At 43.2% G+C, this 23553-nt stretch overlaps 5 protein-coding genes across 14 annotated transcripts in view; 3 read left to right on the top strand and 2 right to left on the bottom strand.

Annotated features, from left to right (window-relative positions):
* Window positions 1-135: 135 nt before the first annotated feature.
* rassf1 (Ras association domain family member 1) lies at window positions 136-4782 on the bottom strand. Of its 4 annotated transcripts, none has more exons than XM_049733363.1 (8): window positions 4414-4782; window positions 3067-3509; window positions 2338-2462; window positions 1617-1731; window positions 1366-1470; window positions 830-1067; window positions 645-760; window positions 136-584 (listed from the first exon to the last, which is right to left on the bottom strand). In XM_049733363.1, exons 2-8 carry the CDS (start codon window positions 3289-3291, stop codon window positions 435-437), a joined length of 1074 nt encoding a protein of 357 aa, XP_049589320.1. In that variant the 5' UTR covers window positions 3292-3509; window positions 4414-4782; the 3' UTR covers window positions 136-434. The 4 variants fall into 4 exon arrangements, with proteins under 4 accessions (XP_049589320.1, XP_049589319.1, XP_049589322.1 ...); XM_049733362.2 differs by having other exon boundaries at window positions 830-1112; window positions 4414-4773; XM_049733365.1 differs by lacking the exon at window positions 1617-1731 and having other exon boundaries at window positions 4414-4780.
* Window positions 4783-5270: 488 nt separating this feature from the next.
* cyb561d2 (cytochrome b561 family, member D2) lies at window positions 5271-7001 on the top strand. Of its 3 annotated transcripts, none has more exons than XM_049733381.2 (3): window positions 5271-5710; window positions 5797-5834; window positions 6196-7001. In XM_049733381.2, the coding sequence occupies exons 1-3, from the start codon at window positions 5578-5580 to the stop codon at window positions 6697-6699; spliced, it is 675 nt and encodes a 224-aa protein (XP_049589338.1). In that variant the 5' UTR covers window positions 5271-5577; the 3' UTR covers window positions 6700-7001. The 3 variants fall into 3 exon arrangements, with proteins under 3 accessions (XP_049589338.1, XP_068508508.1, XP_068508509.1); XM_068652407.1 differs by having other exon boundaries at window positions 5567-5714; XM_068652408.1 differs by lacking the exon at window positions 5797-5834 and having other exon boundaries at window positions 5569-5710.
* Window positions 7002-7194: 193 nt separating this feature from the next.
* Window positions 7195-16070, bottom strand: rad54l2 (RAD54 like 2). The gene is made up of 22 exons (XM_049733285.2): window positions 15871-16070; window positions 14971-15202; window positions 14598-14853; window positions 14371-14507; window positions 14141-14281; window positions 13746-13978; window positions 13500-13682; window positions 13271-13404; window positions 13006-13202; window positions 12595-12937; window positions 12330-12507; window positions 12038-12235; window positions 11826-11944; window positions 11636-11751; window positions 11407-11506; window positions 11119-11324; window positions 10871-11043; window positions 10587-10783; window positions 10316-10500; window positions 10110-10199; window positions 9931-10023; window positions 7195-9725 (listed from the first exon to the last, which is right to left on the bottom strand). The coding sequence occupies exons 2-22, from the start codon at window positions 15149-15151 to the stop codon at window positions 8752-8754; spliced, it is 4434 nt and encodes a 1477-aa protein (XP_049589242.1). The 5' UTR covers window positions 15152-15202; window positions 15871-16070; the 3' UTR covers window positions 7195-8751.
* Window positions 16071-16208: 138 nt separating this feature from the next.
* On the top strand, window positions 16209-21772 carry bap1 (BRCA1 associated deubiquitinase 1). Its single transcript, XM_049733320.2, has 17 exons — window positions 16209-16402; window positions 16695-16724; window positions 16837-16891; window positions 17152-17284; window positions 17366-17485; window positions 17896-17957; window positions 18053-18195; window positions 18281-18359; window positions 18439-18562; window positions 18661-18802; window positions 18878-19047; window positions 19381-19511; window positions 19604-20067; window positions 20218-20450; window positions 20526-20618; window positions 20710-20782; window positions 20972-21772. Exons 1-17 carry the CDS (start codon window positions 16366-16368, stop codon window positions 21103-21105), a joined length of 2223 nt encoding a protein of 740 aa, XP_049589277.1. The 5' UTR covers window positions 16209-16365; the 3' UTR covers window positions 21106-21772.
* A 536-nt stretch (window positions 21773-22308) lies between these two features.
* bsnb (bassoon (presynaptic cytomatrix protein) b) overlaps window positions 22309-23553 on the top strand; it is a 41025-nt gene continuing 39780 nt past the window's right edge. For 3 of the 5 annotated variants that reach the window (XM_068652405.1, XM_049733261.2, XM_049733260.2), the window contains exon 1: window positions 22309-22642. In XM_068652405.1, coding sequence (XP_068508506.1) covers window positions 22461-22642 — 182 coding nt within the window. In that variant the 5' untranslated portion in view covers window positions 22309-22460. The remainder of the gene's footprint in view (window positions 22643-23553) is intronic. The other 2 variants (XM_049733264.2, XM_049733263.2) reach the window with 1 other exon arrangement.

Below are 23553 nucleotides of genomic sequence, written 5' to 3'. Positions count from 1 at the left end.
TAACAGTGCTGGCCAGCCACTTGAACGTATTGATTATGATGAAGACATTTTTGTTTTATATATATGGCAAAAGAACATCTAATCTTAACATATCTATTATCAAACAAACTCACTATCAAGAATAAAAAAAACAGATGAGTTATCATAATAGGTTTATTAGACACACAAGCATACATTTCCACAGGTTCTCTAAAGTGCCAAGTTGCGAGGAGTGTTGTCCAGAATCAAAACACAACTACAATGAGATAAAATATAAATAATCTAAACAAAGCATCATTATTCACTGAAAAAAAAGTAATGCAATTAAACTATTCACAATGGTGTGTGTCACCCCCAAAAAAATTCTCTGCCCTTTTAGTAAACTTTATTAAAACATTTCCAAGTCTGATAAATTACCCTTTGTTTCTAAATGCCCGCCATCCTCGACCCAAACATCAAGCAGGAGCAGTAATCTTCGCCATGGCCTGCTTCATCATGTCCCTGGTACGAGCATATCGTCTCACTATCTGCCGGACATGTTCCTCTTCCTCACGCTGTAGAATACGCAGGAAGTTGCACAGCTCAGGAAAAGTGAACGCATCCCACTGTGAAGGAGAACACAATAAATAAAAATAACAACGTATCGGTTTATCGTATGACCTTACGTTCACTTCGCCGGTCTCGTTCTCTTTGAGGACCAGACTTAAGACTTTTTCACTTGGTCCTGCACACAAGCGCAGCCGGAGGGGATGTTCATCGTCGCTCAGTTTCCGCATGGACACTATCGAACAAACCACAACAATTGTCAACTTATCGTCAAGCAGCGTTTGTTTCGATTCGAATAGCTTACCTTGGTTTTGCCTATCGGAGCGCTCAAACAGGGCAAACTTAGCCGGGTTGTCCACCACTGTGAACTTATTGAGCAAAGCCTCGATGACTTCTCGTACCCTCGTTTGGGAGCTTATGTGCAAGTGCTTCGCAGCGTCTTTGGGGAGGTAGAACGATGTCCGTCGCGTCAGTCTCCGGCCGTACTGGTGCTCCTCCTCTGTTGGGCTCTCAGGAGGAGGCAGGGTGATGGGACGGATTAGCTGAAAGTGGACTTTAATAAAACCAGTGTAGGAGCCATCTTTATTCTGAAAGGAGGACAGATGGAGCAGAGGGGAAGTGGCAGCTGAGTTTAGGGTGACACAGAGTACACTCGGAAGGTTGCAACAGAGATACAAAGAAATTACACAAAAGCGGACATCCTTGAAACTGTACTAGTCAGAAAGTACTAAAACGTTGAACAGTTGGATAAATTCATTGTGACCCACCATTTGTTTTCCATGTAAGAATCGCAAAAACAAAACTAGGGATGTCATGAGAAAAAGAAGTAAATTGTCTCACCGCCATCATGTAGAGATTGCTGTTAATCTGAGCATTGTACTCCTTGACCTTCTGATGAACTTCACCAACACTTAACTCCTGTTTCCGCCAGTCCGTCTGCTCATCCTAATAAGAAACCAGCAGCTCCATTTTAGTAAAAACAGAAAACATGTTTGGATTTTTTTTTTTTAGGTTTGGCAGAAGTCTACCAATAAAAAACAAATGAGATTTTTGTTAAAAAAATAAAATAAAAAAATCAACACAAAGCTCACCTTTTTCTTTTTGACCCTGTGACAAAAAGATTCACAGGCAGTAAAATATAGCGCTGCTGGAGAGTCACTAAATGCTTGCCTGCTTTCCAAACTCATCTCCATGGTGCAACTTCTCCTACGAAAGCGCGATGACACAAAATACTCTGAGCTCAGCGTTTTACTTCTCACTTATTTGTGCGCCACATTTACATTTGCTCCGCCCTGACCGTAAAAACCCACCGTAAAAGAGCCAGTTAACCAGCACGTTATTTCCCATTGTGTGGGAGGAGTGATAATGGATGTATCAATTCGAAACGAGCGCTTCATTTTGTTGTGACCTAAATGTACAATCTATTTAATCATCAAATATAATGAATGTATCAACCATTTTGCTTTTAAAAAGAGAATAATATTTGACTGAGATTGTCAATTTAACACTGTAGTGTTTATAGAGTGGATATAAAAAGTCTGCACACCCCTAGTTGAATGCGATTTGTTTTTCTAAAATAAACAGACCGAAAAAAACTTTTTCCACTATTAATGTGTGTATTCAACATAATTATATATTTTTGAGACACTAATTAAAAATAAACAGAAATAATATTGTGGTTGCATAAGTGTGCACACCCTCTTATAACTAGAGTGTGCATTTGCTCAGAAAAAAACAATCACAGAAACAAATGTAATACAATTCATCTGATTTGAACAAAATACAATAAAAAGTTTTTTTCAGACTCCTCACCACGTTGGTGTCCGTCTCGATGGAGTCGACTGAGAAATCCGCCTGCCCTGCTGGCAAACATCCGTCTGTGCTGCAGTCGAGCTGGATGAGCGCTCGGCATTTGTGGTGACAAGTGTAGCTGCAATCTACAAAGAGAATGTATATTTTAATATGACAAAATTATTTTCCCTTTTTGGCTCATGCTGGGTGTCGATAAAATGCTTGTGGATTTTTTTTTTCCTGACAGATCAAGTGGATGGAACACATCCCTTGGCTACAGTATGGTAACAAGGAGCATCCTGCATTTGAGTGATAAGACAGCTTTGGCTGTGGAATCCTTATGTTTCATCTTATTTAGTAACACAAATGCATTGAATTCATTTTGAAATGCTCCAAATCATCTCACGCATGTTCTCATGATGCATCATCATCGTCATCATCAACACGGCTCCCGTTTGCAGGAACATGATGACTCAACACAGGCTGACAAACAGAGCTGTCATCCTGCCCAGTTTGATACAGATTTAGTGCTTTCTGCTTTATAGGTCAGCGCCTCCAGTGTACTACTGCTAACTATTGACACACAAACCTCATATGCTGGTGTGATTAGATTTTTTTTCAGTCAAAAAAAAATCCACGATAAAAGACCAAAAACTTTGAAAATGGCTTTGACTCCACAAATAATACGTGAACATGTTTTTTACTTGCATGATATTGCAATAAAAAAAAATATATTTGCAGAGTACTCACTCGTGCAGCGTAGCGCCTGCTTATAAAGACCCCAGATGAATTCTCCACATAAGTCACACCAGGTGAGATGAGTGTGACCGTAGGGCCGGAAGTCGTGACCCACACCGGCTTCTCTGGACGGGGCCTCGATGCTGACGGCGTCCCCAACCAGCCGGACAATGTGGAAGTGCCCAACCTGACTCGAAGCGGCGCGCGGCTCAGCGGCCGCCAGTTCGATGGGATCATTTACACTGAGGTCCTTTAACTCAATCAGCTCACATTTAGACATCCTGCTGGAGACCCAATCACGGACATGTCAAGTGAGCTCTTGCTGTGGCCGTATTTGAGGACTCCCTGAATGTAGTTCAGCATGACACATTCATGTGTTTATTTAAGTGGAAAAAGTTCAAGGTTTGGCTCGGTCGCCTTGCCAGCTTTATGTACTGCAGAGGTCACCAGCAACCCTGAGGAGATGAAACAAAGCAACTGCTTAAAATCACACTTAAATGCAGAAACCTCAATGCAATCTTTCACTTCTACCTCGGTGACAGCACGGTGCAGTTGAAGTATTTGTCATTTAGAATGTAAGAATATGCAAAACAAGAGATTAACTTGTGTTAACTGATATCAGGATTCATGCGAAAACATCAAAAAGTGGGACATGATGATGAGGATAATCCAGCACAATCCCAACGTGAGTCTCGATACTATTCGCTGCATGTGACTTATTGAAAAAACAGCATGTGTTTGTTGTATGTTAAGAACACAACACCAGCAGGAAAGCAGGTCAAAAAAATAATCATCGCTTCACAAATAAAAAAATAGACCCCACTGTCAGAAATTTTGCAGCACTATTCAACCTCATTTTAATACTTAATTTCATTTTTAGGAAGAAAAAACATTATTATAGACATTGGCTATATTCTCCATTTGTTGAAAAGTAATGCGATTGTGTTTTTTTTTTTTAAATCTGTTAAGCAATTCTGGGAAAACTACCAATGTATCGCATTTGAACGAACGTCTACATTCCCACATTTAATGCGTTCTATCTGCTCATTGTGCATGTGAAACTTGTGGCATAGTTTTGCAGTGGAGCTGCATGGTGAGTTGCATATGAACAACCCGGGATCTATTAGTGCCAAGTGGGTCACTGCGCGGTGCATTTAAACCATTCAACAAAAGAACATTGTAGTCCAAAACCACTTTTTTGTGCAGAGTATAAGAGTTTAAAATCTTAAATACACATTGAGAAACTTTACAATATTCTGCCCATCGTTTTTTAACAAACCGGATTAGGTTGAAACTGATAAAAACAGTAAAACACACAAAAACGACATTCTATAACGGGATTACATAAAACCACGTTACCTTGATGAGTTGATCAATTCATCCCCGGAGAATTGAAGCGAGAGGAGACGCAGAAACTGAAGGCAATTTGTCGATGAGTCCCCCTTCCGACACTCACTCACCTCATTTTGCGCATGCACAATGCGAGAGTGTGGGATTACTTTGTAATCCCGCATGGCTGTCCAGCATCCAATATAGAGAAGAATCCCCTCTGTCGGAAATCCCAGTAGACAACACAGCGTCTTGTCTGCTGCTACATGTATCATCTGCCGCAACCAGTAAATATTGTGTAGCCCGTTACTAAATATAAATGCATAAAATTCTAATTCTGGAAGAAAAGATCTTAAATCTGTTGAATATTTAATTATGCCCCATTTGGACATCACATAGAGAGAAATCCCCTCAAGGCTCCAATATGGAGATCAGATAACTATCAGCTATGCCTTTTTATATATGTATTGCAAATTGTCACAAGAATATTTGACAGTAATTGGAGCACAATAAACATACCCAGAGGACAGCTGACCAATGACAGTCCATTGAGTTGTTGTTTGAGAAATGGTTTATTCAGTCCAATCTAACGTGCAGTAGTCTACAGGCACCAGGGCTGAATTTTATTGATATCTTTGTGAATGAAGCACATTCATCATGTGGTAAATTAATATATTAATTAATTGAAATACGCACATAGGAAACAGGATGTTAAACATGGTAATAGTCACTGCCATGACCTTACTGGTAGAAGTAAAAATTGGGAGATTATAAATTGAGATGTACTGTCTCTACTGGTCAGTTTACCTCGTTGAATAAATAGATAAAAAGAGAAACGGACAGATAGAAAGCACTGACCGGAAGTAATAATACAAAAAGGCACTTTATTATGAAACGCTAACCGGAAGTAATTCGATGAGGTTTAAGCCTGGTCGGCATGGCGCTGCCAACACAACAAATTAAATTATGTCCATTTACAGTACCCATTCCGCTGCTGTAATATTTCCGTTGTTTGGTCGTGTAGATTTGATTGAAAAACCTTTTTGATACTGTTAATGGTGGTATTTGTCTTTCGGAGGTATCTTTGATTCCTGCATCGTTTTCTGTAGAAGCTCTGGGTGACACGGAGACGTGTGAGGATTATCAAAAGCCGTCAAATTTGTATTTTGCCGTCACGTTTTTATTTTGTCGAACATGACCCAAACCAAAGAGGCAGAAGCGGAACCTCGATTGTTCGCTTTCGCCCGAGTAGCTTCCGCAGTGCTGACACACTTTCTTGTCGTCATCCTCACGGTCTTTGTCGCTGTCCTGGCACGACCTGGTACAAGTAAGTGAGTAATTTACCAAACTAACACACGTTCCTCTTTATATGTATTATACGTATACTTGACCGGTTGGTGTAACTTTCTACAGGTTGGTTTTCCTGGCATCCTTTCCTCATGACACTAGCAGTAAGTTGGATCGCTTCAAAATAAAGGTTCAAACACGTGACACATTTGCATTGCTGTGATTGGCCAATGATGATTTGGCGCATCTCAATAAAAGAATGTCATGAGCTTGATGATAACTACTCAATTTGGACAAATCGGTGATGTAGTAATTACCATACATGATTATTATTGCACTGCGTTGCATCATCTTACTGGCAACTATATTTGAATGCACCATGAAAGGGGCAAAATATTAGAAACACATGATTCAAAGTAAAATAACATTCATAAAATACATAACAGTTCTGCATTTGACTCATCATTAGATTGAACAGGTGTACCTGACAAATACAGAGCTGAGTATTGTTTTCTTTTCCACCAGTTCTCCTTCTTCATGACAGAAGCCGTCCTCCTCTTCTCACCCAATGGATCCCTCATGAAGAAGTTTTCTCACAAGATGAAAGGTCGCGTGCACTGGATGCTTCAGTGCGCCTGCGTGACGTGCGCTTCGCTCGGCCTGGCAACTATCTTTTACAACAAACACCTGCACGGCAAGCCTCACTTCACCAGCTGGCACGGCCTACTGGGCGTGATCACGGTGTGCGCGGCGGCAGTCCAGTCGCTGGCTGCCCTGCCCCTCATCTACCACTCTCTGGTCAAAGGCTGGTCACTTGCTAAGATCAAGAGGTACCACGCGACGGCAGGACTGGTCACCTACCTGCTTGGCAGCGTCAGCCTGCTCCTCGGCTTGACTTCTGGGTGGTTCACCAAATCGGTCGGTGATGCTGCTTGGTACCTGGCGGCACTCTGTCCCGTCCTTTGTGCCCTCGTCATCATGAATCAAGTCACCAGTGCTTACGTGGCAAAGAAACGTTTCCAGTCCTAAATGAGTAACACAGTTCAAATACAAAGCTTTGTTGATGTGCTTTGTTGATTTTTCAAATATCTGTACTTGACTTGGTATTTATTTTTCTGATGACTTTATACATTTACTCCCTACATTTGAACAAAATTTCTTTCAAATTTATTTTATTTTTTAAAAAATGTTTCACGATGTACTTGACTTCTTAAAGAATTGTGTTATTTTTGTACATTTTTATGTACTTTCAAGTACAGCAAGAGTTGTTAAACCACGTGGGACAAATGAAGGCTACAGTATAAATTAAAAATGTGTGTACTGACACTTAATGCCGGCGTTATGTTTTGCACACCACTATCTTAAATTTCTGTCAATTTCCTTGAATACGTTTTTATTCCACAAGGACCTCATTAGAATTTTTGAGTGGTTCTTCATTATGGTATTGCGGACCAAGAATTGACATTTTTTTTTGTCAAATGTTTACACAATAGGGTGATGTTTCAAGTGTGGGCAAAAATTACGTTTTTCAGACGCCATTCTGTCATTTTATTAGAAAGAAAACACTGTTTATTCACACAATAGAGTGTTTTAATTTTAAAATAACATTGATAACAGCCATTTTCTGCTTTTGTCTGAGTGGCATGGATCAGCCACCTAAAAGAACATAGGGTGATAAAAAAAATAAATACATTTCAGACACTATAAACACTGAAATGAGGGAAGCTACTATTAGGAGTAAATGATGAAATTATAAAAGGTAAAAAAACAAAATTAAATATCCGATCCTTGAAGATGATATTACTAAACATGAAACAATAGATTTAAACATAAAGGGATGATAGCCAACTTCAAGAGTACAAATATAGACATGGGATCTGCATCTTTTCCATTATCCACCTTTCAGAGCCACTTTACAAGATTCCAAGACTGGCTGAGAAAAAAAAAAAAAAAAATTGAAAAAAAAGCCCCCCAACAATCTAACAGTCTACTGTAAAACTATCTTTACAGTTTGTTTTATAGTCTCATGCTCTCCCATCTTTTCTAAAGGCTAATAAAACCACCATGTTTTGCAAACAGATTCCTAAATCTAAACACCAGTGCGGTGTCATCACAACATAAAAAAAGACACATGGCTCGAGAGCAGAAGAGACCTAACACACCACTAACAGGAACTACTTACACAGGAAGCCATCGCAACCGGGAAGCCATCGCAACCGGTTAGCTGGCGAAGCCCACAGCGCCACCTGACCAGCGAGTGTGAATGTTCTGATGCAGACCTTGACGTGGAATACACGCATACCATGATGGGAAATGTTTGCTTTCCGCCAGGCTTCGCAAATATCAAATGAGTGTTGCTATTGGTTCTTGTTGTAGGAAACAAGAGCGTGTTCACATTTGTTATCACAATAGTAAAAAAAAAAGTACCTAGTTAAAAATCAGAGCACTCAAGACCTCTTTGTGTTATTTAAGGCTAAATATGACAGAACACAAGTGTGTGTTACTGAGGGTAAGTTAAGATACATTCATTTGAGTGTTGACGAGAAAAAAGTGACCCCCTCCCAAAATCATAATAAAATCAACGTATCGGTTATCTTCATATATGCTGTAATTACACACCTCCCTACACACTGAACAGAATTTAACTTGAGATATAAACAGTGACAAGAACTTTTATCTACAGATATCTACATGACGAGTCATGGGACCACAATTTCTTCAATCGGGGATGCTACACATTTCTGCAGACTGAAATCTTTCAGTTTTTGGATGGATTTTTTATTTCCCCTCAATATCTGGGCTGTCAAAACAGTATATGTCCTTCAGTGAGTTTTTGCGTGGTTTGAAATAAAATCTGAAGGAAATTCGGTGAGTGCCGCTACAGATTTCTCAGCAAATCCAACACAAGGGCAGTTTTACGTGCAAGAAGTCAGTCACAAATTTTTATGTTGAATAAACCTCCCTTTTGTATTGGCATGTGTGGGATCAATTTTAGCAGGACTATAATTTGTCAAATCACAACCCATTTTGATCAGTCTCGCCATAATTAAACTTTGTGTCCGTCGGCTCCTGTGTGAATCTTCAGTGTCCCGTCACCTCTATGACATCATCATCTGAACTATCACCTCCATTCTCCGCACTCTGATACCTGTCAGGTTGGGTTAGAGCCGCTCCTAACAGGCTGGATGTTGGATTGCTGTAATGTGAGAGGAAGCCGGACGTATTCAAAGCCGAGTTTGCTGCGGGGAAGCCCGCCGACCCAGAGAGAAGTGGGCCGGGAAACATCCTGGGCTCGGGGAGCAACGACTGACTGTAGTTCATAGGGAAGCCCGATGAAAGCAGCCCCGCCACATTGGGGCTCATCAAATATGGTGGCAGAGAACCCGACGGCAGTGAGGAAGTAGTCGCCGATGATGATGCAGACGGTATTGGAATGGTGTTGGAGGATGGGGAAAGCGCTGTGGGTAGAGCTGATGACGAAAGGGGAGGAAGTTGTCCGTTGCCCGGTGCGGAAGGGAACATGTTCTGTAGGTCGGCCAGTGTTTGTCCCGGCGTCTGAAGGAATGAGGACCCACTGCTTCCACCCATCAGAAGAGGGTGAGTCATATGCCCCAGGTTCCCCAACAGTGAGGAAGAGTTCAGACTCACTGGCGGAAAACTGAGCCCACTGGAATTCATGGACAATCCGGAAAAATGCGATGCGGCCGGAGTCCGTTTGGCCGTGGCGCCTTGACTTTCACTGTGCTTGCGTTTCACCCCTTGCGTCTCAAAAGTGGAACTCAGCAGGTCGTCGTCGAGCGGAGGCTGGAGATCTGGAATCAGGCTGCCTCGATCTCCCGTGGCAGCGACGGACACATCGGAGAGTTGGTTTCGCGCGCCGCCGGCGCTGTCGCTGGTGGATGCCGTGTAGTGGCTAAGCTCACGAAGAAGCTCGGCGTTCAAGGGGGACGAGGACTGCTGCTCCACGTCAACGTCGATGTCAGGTGAGTGCTGCAGTTGCTCCCCGGGGGATGCGCAGCCATTACTGAGTGGATGGATCACAGATCGCTGGCCGTCTACGGAAAGGAGGGACAAGCATTTTTCCCAATGCTACAAAATAACAATCCCATCAGTAAACATGAAGAAAATGTGTTGTGGTCTGATCATTTATATTCTTCAGCCTCTGGTGCAAATAAAACTCCACTCGCCTCCCTCTACTCAGAATAACAACAGGCGGAACCTGTTGTTTAATTACAACAATATATCACGATGCGTGTGTACCTCTTGAAACAGTGGCACCCCCGGCGAAAGGCCGACTGATTTTTCCAGATCTGACTGCAAAAATTCTTCCATCATTCGTCCTTATGTAAGTACCTGTAGCAAAAAAAACAAAAAAACATCAGATGATGGACGCAGTACACGCGTAACAAACACCGAATGAACACGATTGTTACATCCACCTTTCGATCCTCTGATCACATGGATGCTCTCGCCAGCGCGAATTCGAGCTTGGACATCTGTTGTGCTGTTGGTTCCCGGGATGAGAATGTCTGGAGATTTTTACACAGAACGTGAAAATACATTTTGGAACTCGGGCCAAAATGATTACCAACACTACATATTGAATGTTAACCAATTGCATGCTACGATGTATTTGACACAGTACCAGTTGTGGTGACAATGCGCTGAACGTAAACTCCGGCCTTCTGCAGGAAATTGACAGGTAAACTGCCAGGAGAGCTCGCTCCCGCCATGCCCATGACAACTTGTCGAGGCATCATGGGGATCGGGGTTGACTGGATGGGCCTCACGCTCGCTACTGGCTTGTCGTCAGGCCGGGCCATAGCACGCCTGGAAATAAGAACGTTGAAAAACGAATGCAGCAACGTTTGCGAGCTGCTCCATCAAATATGACAAAAGGCTGACTTGGAACTCACCAGCCGCGCTGACTGAAGGCAGGTAAGTTGGCAAGCGTGTGGTTGCTGCTTGGATAATAAGGCGCGTAGGAAGGACGAGAGTAGGGCACCGAGGCTCGCTTTTCATCCTCGTAGCTTTTTTTGGCCGCTCTCTTCTCCGCTTTGGTCAGTTTGGATTCCTTCCGGTCCACTAACAGAGATTCATGTTGGAAAGGTTGCTGTAGCGACAAAAGGAGGGAAAGAGACTCTTCTAAACGTATCCGACAAACCGTCAGCTCAATCACACAACAGGACGGTCATCGTACTTTAGTGATGAAGTGCGGGTAAAGCTGACAGGCTGCATAAATGACCGGCTCATGTTCCAAATCTCTCATATTAATCTTGTTCGCTTCAGGTTCCTCCTCAACAAAATGCAACAGTGACTCCACTTCCTTTCGAGTAAAGTTCAGCGTCGGGTTCAGGTCATCCACGACGCGGTCTGCAATGAACGGGGGGGGGGGCGTTTCAAGCATTGAACTCGGCCAGTGCGGGGAAAACAATTTCCATTGCTTACCGGACATGCCCTGTTTGGAGACCTGTCTATCGTAGATCTTCTTCTCCAAGGTAAAATCACAAACCAGGCGGTAAATGTAGCAAGGTTTCTTTTGACCGTAGCGGTACACCCGACACACCGCCTGGGCGTCATGACACGGGTTCCAGGAGGCGTCGAACACAACGACGCGGTTCGCTCCAATCAGATTCACACCCAGGCAACCCGCTCTGGCAGAAGGAGAACATTTGGGACAAATAATTTACAAAAGAGAAGTGACAAAAATGATGCAGGAAGAAGTGTGACACACACCTGGTAGACAGCAGGAAGAGGAACGATTTGGTATTCTCTGGGTCATTAAACAGATTAATTAGCCGCTCTCGTTCAGAGGAAGAAGTGCTCCCATCCAGTCCTACGCAAAGACATTATTTTGTTACATTCAAACAGCAGTTAATCTATTTTTTAATGATCAGTGCTCCTCCTAGTGTTGTACGCTGCTTCACCTTCAATTCATTGTGACTTGGAAGAACACAAAACTTACGATAATAATTGACATTGCGAACCCAGTTGGGGTTCTGAGACTCGGCGGCGTCTTGTGATGGAATGGGTCTCTTTGATAAGAAGTCCTCAATGACTGTCAGGGTGGACAAGCTTTGACTGGCAAGACAGGAGGAGATATTAGACCAAGTGAATGAGCTTATTTGAGCAACAGATTCATTTCAAATCTTTACCTGAAGACCAAAATCTTGTCTCCTCTTCTGACGCTTTCATCGATCAAATGAAAGAGCAGTACCATTTTGGCAGAATTTTCCAGAAGTCCTATCTGGTAGTTTGACATGATTTCCTTTGCCTGTGACAGAAAGAAGAGCGTCTGTAAATGACAACTGGGCGTTTTTCAAAGCAGTCGTGGCGAGAACAAATGCTTATGAAGGTGACGTGGTACCCATTCATAAGTGATGACTTGATTGCTTCGATCCTGCGAGGGATTGAGCAGCGGCGGAACGTTATTGGCTTTGCTGTTGCCGGACTCCGACACTTTGCCTTTGGGACCGCCGGCAATGTCGTCGAGGTCCAGGTCTTGCTCGTTTGCCTGATTCTCTTTTTGTACAGTTTCATAAAGCACGTCTGGGTGATTCCAGATCTAGTGTGAAGATAGAAAAAAAGACTTTCATTGATCAAAGTCACATGATGCAATCCTGCATGGGGGAAAAAAACGTTTGATTTGGAAGTCTTACCTTGCAGCATACGCAAAAGGCCTTAAGGGGGTTTAGACCAAGCCAACCATTATTTCCTGCCTCTCTGAAGCGATTCATAAACTCGGTGTAAAGCGCTTTCTGTATGGGAGATAGCCGCACCAAGATCACGTGCTCCATTTTAATGGGAAGCTGGTCCTGCAGAACATCGTGGCCTCGTCTGTAAAGCCGGAAATGAAAAAAGACAATGAACGTGCGCGCTAGCTATTTTTCTTCCAAAAATAGACTGCCAAGGGAACCTGCTCACCTCTGGACAAAACCCTCCAGCAGGCTGTGCAGCACATGGCTACGGTACCGCATCAAGCGAACGTCTTGAGGCGTACTATCCATACATTGCCCGTTCAGAATGGGCCGCTCAAACATGTTGCTGAACTCCTGCCGCGTGCCTAAGAAGTCCGGCCTAACAAAATCAACCATGCACCAGTATTCAATGAGATTATTCTGCAACGGATAACCCGTCAGAACCACTCTGCGCCTCGAACGGATATTCTTCAGAGCCTGTGACGTGCTGGCGTGGTAGTTCTTAATGCGATGGCCCTCGTCACAAATCACCACATCCGGACCGGGTCGTAGAATGGACTTTTCGATACCTAAATACAAATTGAATGTATTGATTTGCACTTGTATATTAAACATACATTGATGGAGTTCTGCCCACCTTTCATGAGTTCTTGTTGTCTATCTTCCTCATCTAGATCAATGATGACAGGCCCGACAGGCTTCTTTGATTTCCTTTTCTTGCCTGTGACAAAACTCTTCTTCATTGTGAGAAGGCGGTACATCTCGTAGCCCATTAGCAACACGCCTCCATTTTGGCTCCAGTCCTCCACCACCTTGGCCCGTGCCATGGTAGTTCTGTCGGACACACATGGACGATGACAAACAGAGCAAACATCGGGACGTGTCGTGGCGTGCTCACATACTTGTGCTCATCGTTTAGAATTTGAACTTTGAATGTACGTCCGAGAAACAAATTGGGGTCGGTGTCGGGGGAAAGCGCTTCCTGCGGTGGGAGCCACAGGTTGAACTCTGCCAGCCAGTTCTGAAGTGTGTTCACCTAGAATTTCGGCAACATGAGTTGAAGCTAAATAATATTATGAAGGGAAAAAAAAAAAGAGCCCGAGTTACGCAGTCACCACTCGAAATACTCACAGGAACAATTGCCAAAACGGTGTGAGCCTCGGTATTCCGCAGCAGGATGTCAATGAAGGAAATGACCTGCAATGTCTTGCCGAGCCCCATGCTGTGAGCGAGGATGCAACCAAAACCACTGCTGCTCTTGTAACGCTCCAGCGACTCAATCAAGTTATCGTACAGAAACCTGATACCACCGATCTGTGGGAAAGATGAATGGAAAAAATGTCACAGTGACACACTGGAGGACATTTTTGGCATTACCTGGTGCGGTTTGACAGCCTTGGCCAGCTGCGGTGCGAGATAAATGTCCTTTTCCTCCGCGGGGTGGTTGATATTAACCATCACGCGGCCCTGGGCATCGGGCAAGTTCAGAGCGTCATTGATGTGCGCTCCGCTGCTCTCCTCCGTGCCGCCGGGGCTCTCGTCGTCCTCATCGCCCGACTCGCTGCTTATCTGCAAGGTGTCTTCGTCCCCGGAGCTCAGTTCAATTATATCTGCGCCGTCCATAAAGAGAGCCATGCGCCAGTGTCATTGAAATAGAATTATTTCATGAATTGTTTTTCTAAGTACTAGTCAATCTGAGGTGTGGTATTTATTTAGTTAAGTAACACACACATACCACATACATATGGCGCAAGAACTACGATCTGATTTACCATCTCTAATAGCCAGCTCAGGGAGTTTTGGTTCCATGCTTTCGTCTTCATCACCGCTGCTGTCCAAGCAGATCACATCCTGCTTGCCGAGAAGGGCGGGGACCAAGTGAGACACCTCTCCAAGAAAGGATGTTGGGCCCACTATTGGAATGATGGCATTTAAAAAAAATAATTAGTTGAATTTAAGGACTCTGAAAAATGATAAACAGTGATCAGAAATAATCGTGAACCTAGTTGGGATTCTAATAAAGTTGGAGCAGGTGTAGGGAAGTCTTTCCTCTGTTGCTCCAGACGCTTCCGCCTCTCCATCTCTTCCTGTTGAGCAGCCTTGGTTCCAGCCTCAAGCTGGTCCTCCTTCAGTAGCTTTCTGTTGGAGTCAAACCATAACGTAAGCAATGGTTCAGTGTCTCCAAAAAGGTAAAGAATTTTGTGAACACTCAAAGAATTACACACGCACCTGATATTTTTCCTCATGTGTGCAGGCTTTGTCGGCTTGGACCGTTTTGAAAGCTTGGAAGATTTGGTTACTTTAGAAGATTTTTGTTTCTTTGATTTGCTGGAAGGTGTCTTGCTTTGACTCGATTTGCCAGGGCTGCCCGGAAGTTGAGAGCGAGAGTTTGGTCTGGAGGGCGCCCTGGAGGACGGCTGGGATCCGGGCCGTGACTCCGAGGAAGGATCTCCAGAGGTAGCTGAGGTAGCACTAGCAGGTTTTTCTTTAAAGAGAACAGTATATCAGGATTATACCGATTGAGTCTGATTTAAGCGGCATCTGTTTTTGTGTGATGTGAATTCAAACTGCCCATGAGATCTTGAGGAAAAGAAACACTCACCCAAACTGAGATCCTCATCATCGTCACAGTTTTCATCCTCCCCATCCTCGTCTTCTTCCTCGTCCTCCTCGTCTCCCTCCTCCGTATCGCCATTGTCGTCCTCTTCATCATTTTCCTGGTAATCCTCTTCACTGTTAAGGCTACCCTCCAGGTCACTTTCTGAAATGGCCTCTTCAGACATGGCGTCTTACGCGGCTCTCAAAGTATTACCTGCACACCTTCATCAGGGGTCCTAAAACAAACAAAACATTTGAAAGAAAAGTTGATGTAACATACAACTGTGAAGAATCCAAGTCAGAATCGTTTTGTTGATGGATCTATGCCTCTTCAGATTTCAAAATAGAATATTTTACTAGACGTGTGAATCAGCATGATTATTTGACATTTGGTCTATGCCTAAGTTAAACACTTGAACCTTACTTTAATACCAGAACGTTTAAATTTGTCGTTAAATTATTTAATTTAATCTTATTTTGTCCTGATTCCATTTGAATAAACGATGCACAATGAAATCGCTGGAAGATACAGCTACAGCAAACTATACGTCACAAGACAGCTAAAGAGCAGCCACACTTGCTGCACTTAAATAATTCAAGTCCAGCACAATTGTTTCCTGCCTCAAGCAGCAGACGAATACGCGTTATGAAACGACACGTAAATGCAAACCCCCCGCCCCCAACTATTCGTGTTTATTGTAGCAGTACAACAATCCAGCCTTATTTTGCAGAAACCCACATTTGCTCAACCAACGAGGCTCATTTGCCATTGTGACAATGAAAATGTGCTTGTGCTGTGTGTTACGCTGAGACAGATAACGTTAGTCGACAGCAATGCTTGCTAATATTCTCGGCTAGGCAGACGCGCTAACTATATAAATAATGACATATTTTATCAACTTACCGTGAATGGAAATGCCGATATTAATACGCACAGTGACCGATCAATTTACTTGCAGGCTAATTGTAAAAATAAAGCGATTGGGTTTTTCTCATTTCCAATTTTCTTCCCCCAGTGTTACAGTGTAATCCTTCCTCCGAGTGTTCCATGTAACAAAGTAGTGTTCCGCCAATGTTTGAAACAAAGAAAAGTCTTCAGTAATTTGTGCTCACTATATTTCTTGAAGGAATCTTCTAATTAATTTCTGAATGTATATATATCATTTTATTTTGGTCTTTTATTTCCATAAAAATTATTGGATTCGAACTGTTTTTGTGACAATCCGTCGATTGTTGATGACGCAATTTGTAGGCGGCTGATTCTTGTCTTTTGTGTTTATCTCCAGCTTGTAGTTGTCTGGCGAATAGATCGGCGCGATCAAGATCGCTCTCTCTTCGCCAATAGACGTGAACAATAAAACCGCTTAAATGGTAGCTTGCATCAAGTGCAAACGTAAACATGAACAAAGGGTGGCTGGAGCTCGAGAGCGACCCAGGTGAGTTATTTCAACAGATTCACAGCAATGTTACGATAGGGGCCGTTTAATATTTATTCAAGATGCTCATCTCCGATTGTATGATGCTATGGACACGACTATGCATCAGGCATATGCAGTTTGCGGTGTGCACTTGGTTTGGTTTATTTAGCATGCGTTTTGAGAGCAATCGAGCTCCATCATCTTCCCTGTTATACGCAATATACAGTGATCTTTTTATCTTTCTGCCATGAAATATCAAACTCTGGGTTAATTGCATATTCCTCCCCCCCCCCCCCCCCCCCCTTATTAGGATTGTTCACTTTGCTAGTCGAAGATTTTGGTGAGTAGTTCAACCTTTATGTTGTCTTGAATTATATTAAAGACACTGCAACAAACCCATCTCATTCTTTACTCGAAAAAAGTGTTAATTAGGTGTTTCACGTTTCTTGCAGGTATTAAAGGTGTACAGGTCGAGGAAATATATGATCTTCAAAGCAAGTGTCAAAGGTATGTGTTCTGTAAGCAATGCGGGTTAATGAATTTGTACAATGAGAAAAAATTGCTCTACCTGAGACTCTCATGCAATGCTAAGATTCTATGCGGTGCATCACGAAAGTGTCACAAATGATCTCGTTTGGGCTTGAAATATATATCTGATGAAAACAGTCCTGGAAACCTCTCAGACACATGAAATATATCTCCTATATACCCATATCTAAAAGTTTCTTATCTTGAACATTTGAGGAATGCGTCATTTTCTTTTTCAGCCCAGTCTATGGCTTCATCTTTCTGTTTAAGTGGATTGAGGAGCGCCGATCCCGGAGGAAAGTCAATACTTTGGTGGATGAGACCTCTGTCATTGATGAGGAGATAGTTAATGATATGTTCTTTGCACATCAGGTATCACAAAAGCAACATTTTGAATCTCATTAGCGAAATAACATGAATTCTCACTTCCTGTATTTTTTTTTCTCACTTTAGCTGATACCAAATTCATGTGCCACTCATGCTTTGCTGAGTGTGCTTCTGAATTGCAGCGGCGTCGAGCTTGGCACCACCCTAAGTCGCATGAAAGCTTTCACAAAAGGTTTCAGCCCAGAGGTTTGTCAGATTTATTTTTTATTTAATTTATCTATTTTCAAACTGTCCCCCCCCGGGACCACTTTAAATGGAAGAACTTTATTCATATGACATCCTCCCTTTTTTTCTTTCTTAAAAATGCAATTGAAATGAAAGCATTTGAAAATACAATTATGCAACCTCTTGAATATCAATAATTAAATTGAGTGTCATTTCATGTGAGTATGGGATTGAGAGAGTTAATTCATTCACTGTCATTGGCGGATATAGACGTCAAAGATCCATTTTAATTGGGCTGGCAGGAAATGAGTTCCTGTGCGCGACAGCTCGAAAATGTTCCAAAGAGAATCTGCCATAATAAGTGTGTTGGACAGCATGTGATTCCTCTTGCTAACATTACGTAGCAGTCTAAAATAGCGTCTAATTTGCAGAGTAAAGGTTATGCCATCGGAAATGCCCCAGAGCTGGCCAGAGCACATAACAGCCATGCCAGGTAGGATATAATATTACACTTTGCAAATGATTTGGTCCGATGTTGTAATCTTTTTTTCTTGAGAACGGTTTCTCTCTCTCTCTGTTTCTATGGAGACCGGAGCCTCGGCACCTGCCAGAGAAACAGAATGGGATTAGCGCAGTGCGAACTATGGAGGCCTTCCACTTTGTGAGCTATGTCCCCATCAAAGATCGCCTCTTTGAGCTTGACGGGCTCAAGGCCTACCCTATTGACCACGGTAAGATTGCTTGTACCTATTTGAATTTTAGCACTCGGAAGGTTGTAAAAAAGAATGTATATTGCTGTTTGCTGAACTCTTTAAGGCCCATGGGGAGAGGAGGAGGAATGGACGGATAAGGCTCGGCGGGTTATCATGGAGAGGATCGGCCTGGCTACTGCTGGGTGAGTGTTGAAAGCAGTCGATGCTAATAAGCGTCTCCTCAAGCTTCACTGCCAGCGCTTCTGCTCCTCTCGTTCTCAGCGAGCCATATCACGACATCCGCTTCAACTTGATGGCAGTGGTGCCGGATCGTAGGATGAAGTACGAGTCCAAACTGGAGGTGTTAAAGAAAAATCGACAGACTATTCTGGAAGGTCTACAGAAGGTAGGAAATCGATTTTTTTTTTTGCACACTTTCTCCTTTTGGACCTTATCAGAAGCATTTTCTATGTAAGAAAATAATGAATTTTGTTGTGTCTTCAGATGATCCGACTTACCCAACCTGAACTTGTCCACGACAAGAAGCAGCAGGACTCTTCCGCACTTGACAGCAGCACCAATTCAATCAAGAAAGAAGCAGAAGTGAAGCTAGTAACATCGCAAGGGGTTGATCAAGCTTCTCCTGGTGCCTATTCTTTGAAATAGTTTTTTTTAGACACCAAAAGGAGGAATTTTAAATACAATACTATCTCCTTTATAGATTCCGTTGATGAGTCAAGAGGGAAATCAAAAGCTGCCCCCATTTCTTCAGGAAACACTAAGGCCACAGGAAAAGCACCCGGAGGAGGCTCACAGCAAGTCGCCAATCCAATCGTTCAACGCTTGCCCGCCTTCCTCGACAATCACAATTACGCCAAGTCACCGATGCAGGTGAGGGGGGAGGGGGGTTGTCCAATGCGCGTAAATGTTTAATGTATACTCACCTTTTGCCAATATGGAACAACAGTTCTGTATGATTAGGAACCAACAAATGGCATGCAGTGACACATGGAAAAATAATGGACTGATATGAATATGAATGCCAGATCAAGTATTTGTAAAATGATAAATACTGCCACCTATAGGACAATGTCAGCCAATGTTGGGAACGTTTTTTTTGTTTTTTTTTTAAAAGCATCTGTCATGCGTTGAAAGCACTTAAGCTCCACTTCAGCTGCACTTCAGCTGCTGGAAGCCATAAAATGAGGATGCTTTGATTGACAGGAAGAGGAGGATCTCGCTGCCGGCGTCGGACGTTCTCGAGTGCTGGGACCCGTACGAGCAGCATACTCCGAGGATGAAGATGACTATGAGGATGAGGAGGAAGTCACAGAATCTGTTGGAGCATCAACAAGGTTATTTTCCTCCTGATTGATCCTTCCTCTTCTTTGACTCTTTGCTTTACAGATGTCGCATTTCATTTTTTTTTAAACGTTCTCCTTTTAAGGTTCAGGCGAAAGGCAAGTCTGCGATCACGAACATCAAGGGTCGTAACCGGAATGGAGAGCCAGATCGCTCTCGGTGTGTTGGCTGAGAAACTGAAGAAGGAGGCCCAAAAAAAAGAATCCCTCAACACACCGCTCTCTGTGCGCACCGAAGGCCGCACCGGCGGTATTTGCATCACGTCGGCTTCGCAGCCCTCACCCACACCCAGCAACGAGAGCACCGACACGGCCTCGGAGATTGGCAGCGCCTTCAACTCGCCTCTTCGCTCACCCGCACGCTCGCAAGCCGCCACACGTCCGTCTAGTCCCGTAGCATCCCATCTGTCACGCGTGCTGTTCGGAGAAGACGAGTTGCTCCGACTTGACTCCCGACATAATCGTGCTGTAAGAGAACTAGGTCCGTCTGTCAGTATGGCCTTGCTACATCTACTGGAGGATGGAGTCATCTATTCTCTTCCACCATCTGGTTAGTATTCATGTACTTTCGATATCACGTCAGATTTACTTTTATACTATACAGTATAAACTTGCATGGAAAAAAAAACACACGGCCATTTATTCTCGTCTCTCTTCTCCTCAATTGTTCAACGTTACATAGTCCATATTTTTTCTATAGATGTGGCTTTAGATGCAGTTAAGCCGCCTTGCAGTCCTGAGAAGATAAAGGACAAAGATCAAGTTGAGAAGGAAACGACAGATGAGAAGGACAAGGGACCATCTGTGGAGGTGAAAAAAGAGGAAGAGGAGGAAAATAAAGATGGCGAAGATGTGAAACCTAGCAAGGAAAAGCTCGACGCTCCCGAGCCTGCCGCTGACAGCAAGCCCCCGGGGGATAAGTACTCACCAAAAGTAAGTCCAAAAATGAGCATTTCTGCTCATTTAGAGCACAGTAACATAACAAAGACACCATTCTGTCAATTGCAGGAGTTGCTTGCACTGCTCAAGTGTGTGGAGGCAGACATTGCCAATTATGAAGTCTCTCTAAAGGAGGAAGTGGAAAAAAGAAAGAAATACAAAGTGGGTTTAATATACTCACAACCGCTTGAGTGTAATTTGGCTGGCAGTCCGTATTGGCTTTTCATTAAAATGTTTGTCTTCTTCTATGCAGATTGACGATCAGAGGAGGACGCATAATTATGATGAATTCATTTGCACCTTCATATCAATGCTGGCCCAAGAAGGTAAATATCGTCCTCTCGTTTGTCCGATTCCATCCATGTGAATGTTACTACACTAACTTGCCTCACATATCCAAAAATACCCGCACTAATGATCCTTTGAAAATAATTTGCATACTAAAAAAAAACAACACGAGTCCTATCGTGGCCTTCTGCTGTATAATTTCACTTTAAATTGGTTGATCTCTGCAGGGATGCTCGCCAGCCTGGTTGAGCAGAACATTTCGGTGCGTCGTCGACAGGGAGTGAGCATCGGCCGCCTGCACAAACAGAGGAAGCCCGATCGCAGGAAACGCTCCCGACCTTATAAGGCCAAGCGCCAGTAATGTCAAGCTGTAAGAATCAATCGCAATTATCATGGTAAAACAGAAATCGCCACCCTCGGGAACTTCATCATGTTGTCAAGTTCATTGTGGCGTTTTAGTCCCTGTTTCGTAATCTTCATGAAACTGAGCTAATTATTTGCTCAGTTTTTTTTAGACAATGTGAGTATAAATGCAAGACCTTTTTAGTAACAATGTAAACTGACATTTACCATTTGTACATATGAAAGCAAAGAAAATGAATTTAGTGAACTTGAATGCTCTTTTTGGTCACACAAAGTTTTTGGACACAACTTCTCCAGACTCATGATCATAGTCTGATTTTTTTTTTCTTTCCCAAATGTAAAATATTCAATGTCTATACATCATGAAATTGCTTCTGCTAGATAAAAAAAAATGCAATCCTTTATGGATATTTTTAATTAATAAGATATTTTGGGGAAACATTTTCAACTTGCAATATTCTTATTTTTCTGTAAAAAGTCAATAATATCATGTCATTTTTTTAACCTAAAAGATATCTCAGAATGAAGTAAGAATGTGCATATTTGTATGTGTGTGTCTTGTGCATATTTATATATAACTCTGAGCAGCAGGAACTACCTGAGCTCAAGTGTTATTACCATTGTGGGTGCCATTTCATACTGAAATAAAGTCAATTCAAACCGTCTGTTCTTTTCATATTTCTTTTTTTCTCCGTTTTCTAAAGGGTCTACGTTTTATTTATTTTTAAAAATGCATGCAGATCAAATGCTTTAAAGCACAGGTGTGCAACTCAAGGTCTGGCTAATTTAAGTAATTCATCTACTTGATGTTTCCTGTATTAAAATGGTACATTTTCTTCCCTTATAATAATGTTGGCATTATTATTTCTCAACAAACACGTTTTCTTGACTTATAATTTAAAAACTAATTACACATCAAGTCGTTTATAATTGATAGTAGATGATTTAAAAGTCATATAACGGCCCTGTGAGGGAAACAATAACTATAATGCAGCCTGTGAAATAGTTCTCGATTTAAAGAATGAAAAAGCAGATCATGCGTAAAGAGGCAGTCTGACTCGAGGAGGTCTCGGTGGATTCCGATCATGTGCCACGAAGAGCTCAAGAGCTATTTGCGTGTGGCCTAAAATAAGCCAGTCTCGCGAACGCGCACGTACTAGGCACTCACGTTCCCACCCATTGCGTCAGCGCGCTCCCGCGCCCTGTCCGCCAGCGCGCGTGCTCCGTGCGGGATGCTGAATTGTAGGCGATGATGGCGGAAGGGGAGCACCACTGACTTTTCTACGAGTTCTTCCCGCGGCCGAAGAACCGTCTACGACATCGTTTCTCTCCCTCCGAACCTTTGCCGACACGATGGGGAACGAGGCGAGCATGGAAGGAGAGGGACAGGCGGGACAAGGCGGCCCATGCACCGTTCCTGCTGCGGGTGCTCCGGCTTCCATTTCAGCACCAGCCGACTCTGGACAGCTCACCAAACCGAGCAATGGAGCGCCTGCCGGAGGAAGTGGCACTGGACCCGGCCCGGGTATTAACAGGTAGCCGATCGAGCTAAAAAAGTGTGGTCAGATGACAAGGGAGGTTACGCGGCGAGTGGCTTGCGTGGACTGGAGCTGTAGCACCGAGCGACTGCGTGTGGAGATAGACTTGAATGGGTGCTTAATTATTTATTTCAATAACCTTGTCAACTCAATTCGCCACCCACCCTGACATGAAATTTGCTGTCTTTTCGTCCCCCCCAAACAACCTGCTTATTAGCCATCGCTAACGTGTTAGCATACAGGCTCTTTCGACTTGAACATCAGTACAACGTAAAACAGTTCGGCGTTCATACGGGCATTTCTACGCCCCTTTCCACGGCGCCTGTCCTCGGGCTTCGCTATCGAATCATGAATGAATGAGCCACATTTGTGCAGGTGATTTCCGCAACGATGTGACGCAATTTCGAGTAAAAGTGAGCGTTCAGTTTCCTTCTTTCATACGTCGGCAACATTTCCATAAAATGCCAAAGTCATTCCGAGAACTCTACCTCGCCTGCTGAGGCAACGTCTGGATCGTTGTGTCACTGCTGTGTAAGATGACAAATGTACAAGTCTGACAGCATCATTGTTGAGCACATGCCAAGGCTGCTTAATCTATCAACTCACACTCCAAATCATTCTGCATCCTCTGGGAATTGTTTACCACCAATGCACAGGAATAATGGTTTTACGTGAAATACACCATGTAGTCCTTAAAATCAATTCTTGTTTGCGTTTAATCATGCATAGCATTCTAGTTTGTGTGGGTGTGTCAGAGAGATAACCCTTGCTTATATAATCTGATGTAACACATATCAACAAGACGGGAATGAAACACTTGCATCTCATCCCCTGGTTTTTCATAGCTAGTCATGGCTTGATTGGTGTCAAGTGAGGTGTAACATTATCTCACGGGGGGCAGAGAAATA

This window comes from Syngnathus scovelli, chromosome 11, assembly GCF_024217435.2.
Source record: "Syngnathus scovelli strain Florida chromosome 11, RoL_Ssco_1.2, whole genome shotgun sequence".
In the NCBI taxonomy this organism is placed as follows: domain Eukaryota; kingdom Metazoa; phylum Chordata; class Actinopteri; order Syngnathiformes; family Syngnathidae; genus Syngnathus; species Syngnathus scovelli.
The sequence above is the reverse complement of the archived record's forward strand: the minus strand, read 5'-3'. Positions and strand labels throughout refer to the sequence as shown.